Below are 6,000 nucleotides of genomic sequence, written 5' to 3' on the forward strand. Positions count from 1 at the left end.
CTATTGTGTCCTCATTTGTACCCATGAAGATAATGGAGCTGAGAAGGGTTAAGTAACCAGCTCAAGGTAATAAGTGGCAGTGCAAAAAAATTGAACTCAAATTTTCTTCACTAACCACAGTGGCCAACATCTAGCATTAGTGCAGACATGACACTCTACACTCCTGGAGTACTTGCAATTTTGCCTCAATATCTCTCTGTGATTGGAAGGCCATGCTCAGAGGGGTTTGGGGGATTAGGTAGGAGGAGTACGAGGAGAGGTAAGAAGATGCTCCCATCGCTTCCCTTTGGTCAATCTGATGTGCCTGATCTTCAGTACCTCCCAAAGCACAAAGAACTCTTGCCTAACTAAAGGTAGAACCTGCAGTGCCCAGAGGAGTCATTGTGGGCTGGAGAAGACTGTGTAAACCAGCCAGCTTCTAGAACATGGCCTCCTACTCGGCTATCCCCTCATGAACTGGATGGGAGGAAACAGGCTGACTCTATTTCCCTTGAGCAGAAGCAAGTCTGAATGAAAGATGCATTAAAACACAGAAGCGGCTGGGCGCAATGGCTCATGCCTACAGAGGCAGAATTGCTTGAGCCCAGGACTCTGAGACCAACCTGGGCAACACAGCAAACAAGACCTGCCTCTACTGAATTTTTTTTTAATTAGCTAGGCATGGTGGCATGTATCTGTGGTCCCAGCTACTCAGGAGACTGAGGTAGGATGATCATTTGCACTCAGGAGGTCGAGGCTGCAGTGACCTATGATGATACCACTGCACTCTAGCCTGAGTGAGAGAGTAGGACTCTGTCTCAGAACAAAACAAAACACACAGAAGCACCTAGAACAGTACCTGGTACATGAATGAATTCATGATCAAGTATTTTAAAAAAGCACTTGGTGCTTTTTTTTTTTTTGAGATAGTCTCATTCTGTTGCCCAGGCTGAAATGCAGTGGGACAATCTCAACTCACTGCGATCTCTGCCTCCTAGGTTCTCCTACCTTAGCCTACCAAGTAGCTGGGATTACAGGCACATGCCACCACACCTGGCTAATTTTTCTATATATATATATATATATATTTTTTTTTTTTTTTTTCAAGACGGGGGTTTCACCATGTTGGTCAGGCCGGTCTTGAACTCCCAACCTCAAGTGATCCTCCCACCTTGGCCTCCAAAGTGCTTGGATTACAGGCGTGAGCCACCACGACTGACCGATTTTTCTATTTTTAATAGAGACAGGGTTTCACCATGTTGGCCAGGCTGGTCTCGAACTCCTGAGCTGGCATTACAGTCAAGAGTCACCAGGCCCAGCCTGGGGCATTTTTATTCAGTGAGAAAAGATGAAAGGCCCTGCTGGGGGTGACAGGGTGGAGATAACCCAGCTATAAATTTCAGGAGAAGGGAAGAAGCTTGTTTGGCCAAGTGGCCTCCCACCGTTAATCTTTCCTGTCCCATTAGGTGTATTCTCTGAGTAGCAACAGATTCTTCCAAACAAATACAAGTGCCCCACCTCCCTGCAGTACCTCCTTCCCCAGTTGCTCAGATGGTGAAGCAAGGTCTCCCTCCAGCTTTCAGAACTCACTCTTTCATTTGTTAATGTCACTGGCTAATGAAAAACAAAAAACAAAACATTTGGGCCAGTGCCGTTAATCCCAGCACTTTGGGAGGATGAGGTGGGGGGATCCCTTGAACCCAGCAGTTAGAGACCAGCCTGGGAATCAGAGCAAGGTCTCGTCTCTACTAAAAAAAATAAAAAATTAAGGACTGGAGCACAAAAGCAGTCAGCCCCTTGTTAATCAAGCTAAAGATCCATTGTCTCTCTTTTTAGAGAAATATTCTCTGCCCGGGAACTATTTTTCTTACCAGAGGAAAGGTGAGGTAGAGAGTGTGAAGAGGGAGAGAAAAGGCACAAAACTTGGAAGAAACAAACCTCTGCATGACTTAAGTTCAGCTCTGGACCTGGGGCTTTGGTCACTTCTGTTTGCTTAACTAGGGCACTCCCTCACTGTACCTTATGAGTTGGAGGTCCCTAAGTCCAGAAGGACCCAAGGCAGCACAGCTGGACTTACAAAGCTGACCACCATCCCTCTCCCCCTGCATTTTCTACCTGAGCTGGCCAGGAATACTTCCTATGCCCTAACACTTTCATGCAGCAGTAAATTAGCCTTTAAAAAAAATCTAAAGCAAGGAGACCAGACTGACTCTATGGCCTTTTCTAGCATAGAAAATGCAGGGGGAGAGGGATGGTGGTCAGCTTTGTAAGTCCAGCTGTGCTGCCTTGGGTCCTTCTGGACTTAGGGACCTCCAACTCATAAGGTACAGTGAGGGAGTGCCCTAGTTAAGCAAACAGAAGTGACCAAAGCCCCAGGTCCAGAGCTGAACTTAAGTCATGCAGAGGTTTATGTTTCTTCCCAGTTTTGTGCCTTTTCTCTCCCTCTTCACTCTCTCTACCTCACCTTTCCTCTGCACAAAAGCATGTTGCTTTTTCCCACAGTGAAAATAAAACAAGAACCTGCTATAGTCCCCAGCAGCTCTTTCCCTGCCCTCCTGGAAGCCAGTGCTGCCAGAGACAAGAGAGCAAGCAGACTCAAATTTTCAATTCCTTTTGGGGAAAGCAGCTTCTCCCGCCTTTGCCACCCTCCAGGACTCCAAGGTAGCCCAAGAGCTGCCTCTTCTCTTTTGATATGAACCCAGGGACCCCAAGTTAGACCAGAAATCAGCAATTAGTAACACTATTCAAAGGAAAAGCAACCCCTTTGTCCCCCATGTGCATCCATCACTCAGCATCAAATAAAATCTTTCTCCATTTTGCTCCTCAAAATGTCCTAAAGGGTGGCTTTGTCCAAATCCCAGCTAATGTTCAAATACTTATCAGGACTTGTTAAAAACTTCAAAATCTGTCCTTGCCGTGGTCAGGGCTTAAAAAAATGAATGAAAATATAAAAAAAACAAAAATCGCTGGGGGCGCTGGCTCACACCTGTAATCCCAGCACTTTAGGAGACCAGCCTGGCCAACATGGTGAAACCCTGTCTCTACCAAAAATACAAAATTTAGCTGGGTGTGGTGGCGGGCGCCCATAATCCCAGCTACTCCAGAGACTGAGACAGGAGAAGCGCTTGAACCCAGGAGGTGGAGGCGAGACAGCATTACTTACTGTGCAGAAGAGAATACGGAGCAACAGGTGTTGTGTGCTGCGTATTTCAACAGCACCAACACAGACGCCAGCATTTATCACTGGTTGCTGGGGCATTAGTGGCTGCCTGTGACTTAGCACAAGCCCTCTCTTATTTCATCCCCAGGTCTAGACACCCCTCACATCCCACTCCCTCTCTGCAATATATTCTATGCTTACCCTTTGAAAGGCAGGGGGGACCTGAGATGTAACCACTAATTCAAACCAGAAAAACTGAGGATACAGAATTGAAAAGAGTTTTTCATTGAGCCTGTCTGAAAGACCTCTTCCCTCATCAGGATTTTGGCTTGGCTACATGGCTCACTGCTCTCTGAGCCAGAAACCTATTTTCTTCACTCCTGCAAGTAAAAGGAGATGAAATGTATATATGTGGTTTTGCAATGAGCTCTTTTCTTGTTTTTAAGAAAAAGCGGGGTGGGGTGGGAGGCTAGGGAACAGATAGCATGGAGGTGAGAGGTAAAGGTTTAAAGCACTGGCTGCTGGGATGTGGTAACGCCATCTGTGAATAGATGATACACAGTACCGGTCAGGTGCTTCTTGCTGCCCTGTTTCCTAATTCTTGGGAATTAAACATGTGCTTTTTTCTTTTCTTTCTTCTTCTTTTTTTTTCCTTTTTGACACTGAGTTTCACTCTTCACCCAGGCCGGACTACAATGGCACCATCTCAGCTCACTGCAACCTCTGCCTCCTGGGTTCAAGCAATTCTCCTGCCTCAGCCTCCCAAGTAGCCCAGCTAATTTTTGTATTTTTAATAAAGACGGGATTTCACCATGTTAGCCAGACTGGTCTCTTAACTCCTGACCTCAGGTGATCCACTCACCTCAGACTCTCAAAGTGCTGGGATTACAAGCGTGAGTCACTGCGCCCGGCCAAACCAATGTTTTTTATTTGCTTCTCCTTCGCCTCGGATGGAAGAGGAGGATGATTTATGGACTAACCCAGAGGGGTTCCTTGGTAGGTATGAAAATTAGGCGCTGGAACAACTGGTGACTTGTCAACACAGCATCAAAGGGCCCTGCAGTTGTCTCACATAAATGCAGACAAGAACCAGGCTGTTACAGGGAGCTGACACGCCTGCCTGGGTTTAGTGGCCAGAGTCAGAGACCACTCACGGGTGCAGTGGTTTCGTTTCTCTAATGAGAATCTATTTTATGCAGGCAAAAAGCTGCTGCTATCTAACAAACCTAACAAAGGGCTGAGTCTGAAAAGACTGGGAAGGTGGAATCCTCTCTATTCAGCTAAAGGGATGAGACGCTACTTAAATGTGTTTTCCCCAATAAGTTAACGAGCCAAAGCTGCTATGTCCCGACCCAAGACCAGCACGCCATCCAGTACTACAGGACGTGAAAACCTGAATGCCATCAGCTGCGGATCTGTAATTTAAAAAAAAAAACAAAACAGCAGCCAGATGATTTGGTAAACTCTGGCCATTCCCCTGGGGTACCCTTCCTTCCTAAGCGCCCCCATGGAGCCTACACAGTGGCCCCTAGCCCAAAGCCTCTCTATCTAGAGCATCACTTTTCTAAGCAGAAAGTTCCTTCTGTGCACTCCACCGGCTTTAAGAGTTGCAGCCCGGGGCCAGCCCTAGCAACGGCCAGACACACCTTGGGAACTCGAGCGGCAGTGTCCTAGCGGGAGGGAACGGCTCCGGGAAGTCTTGGCTCCCAGACCGAACCCCCAATCCCAGCCCCCGCGCTTTAGAGCGGCGCCTCGCCTCTGTGGCAGAAGCCGGGGCCGCGCTCGCCCCTGTAGCGAGGAGCTCGGAGCCCACAGCTGGCACGGGACGCCCCACCCCTCCGGGCCCCGAACTCACCCACCGCCCTGATGCTGAAGCCCCGCGGAGGCCGCAGCCCCCGGCGCCGCCAGGCGTCGCGCAGCACCTGCAGGCAGGAGGGTGGCGCGCACACCAGCAGCACCCCGCGCCGCAGCCAGCCCTGGAAGGCCAGCCGCGAGGCGGCGCGCGCCAGTCGCGCGTTCCAGAAGCAGCGCGCGTTGGCACGACGGAAGGCGCGAAACACCGCACGCCCGCCGGGCTCCTCCGCGGCCCCTGCGGTCTTCTGCGCCTCCAGCCGGCACAGCACCAGAGCCAGCGAGTCCGGCGCCAGCTGCACACGCCGGGCCATGCTTTCGCGGGCGGCCGGGAGCCCGCAGCCCAGAGCCTGGGCGAATGCAGCAGCAGGGACGCCGCTCGCCAGGCGGGAGGATCGGCCGACTGCGAGCGGCGCCGGCTGCCGGGGGAACGGAGCTCCAGGGGGCGGGGCCGACTGAGCCTGGCAGGCCGGGGGATGGGCGGCCCCGCTCTGTCCGGCCGAGCGCACTGGAGGGGTTTCCAGCGCCCAGCGTTCGGCTTTGTGCTCCTCACTCGAGCCGCAACTGGCCCCTGACCCTGGCGACTCCCTCGACTTCCAGCCGCCTCGAGGTCCCGAGTTCCCCTTCCCACAGGGGCGCGCTCTGGGGCTTTTCCAAGTCCCGGGACGCCCCGCAGCTCCCTGGAGAGCCTGGCTGCCTCCATCCGCCGTGCAAACTGCAGGGCCAGAAGTCCCCAGGGCTGGGAGACGTCTTCGTCCTGGCTTTGGGCAGTTCCAAGTGAGCGGCCACGAGAGACAGCCTGAGGGTGTCAGCGGAGGCCTGGGAGGTGTGGGGGACGAGCAGGAAACCCAGGTTTGAGTCTCAGTTCTGCGCCTAAGCTATATGTTTGTTAATATTTTTGCTTTTTGAGGCGGGGTCTCGCTGTATTGCTCAGACTGGAGTGCAGTGGCTATTCAACGCGTTCTGGGCTCGAGTGATCCTCTCGTCTCAGCCTCCTGAGTTGGGACTAC

At 51.5% G+C, this 6,000-nt stretch overlaps 1 protein-coding gene across 2 annotated transcripts in view; it reads right to left on the reverse strand.

Annotated features, from left to right (window-relative positions):
• STOX1 (storkhead box 1) overlaps positions 1 to 5,394 on the reverse strand; it is a 47,545-nt gene extending 42,151 nt beyond the window's left edge. For both annotated transcript variants that reach the window (XM_035268199.3, XM_002756301.7), the window contains exon 1: positions 4,995 to 5,394. In XM_035268199.3, coding sequence (XP_035124090.2) covers positions 4,995 to 5,304 — 310 coding nt within the window. In that variant the 5' untranslated portion in view covers positions 5,305 to 5,394. The remainder of the gene's footprint in view (positions 1 to 4,994) is intronic.
• Between the last annotated feature and the right edge of the window lie 606 nt (positions 5,395 to 6,000).

Source organism: Callithrix jacchus, chromosome 12, assembly GCF_049354715.1.
Source record: "Callithrix jacchus isolate 240 chromosome 12, calJac240_pri, whole genome shotgun sequence".
Taxonomy (NCBI): domain Eukaryota; kingdom Metazoa; phylum Chordata; class Mammalia; order Primates; family Cebidae; genus Callithrix; species Callithrix jacchus.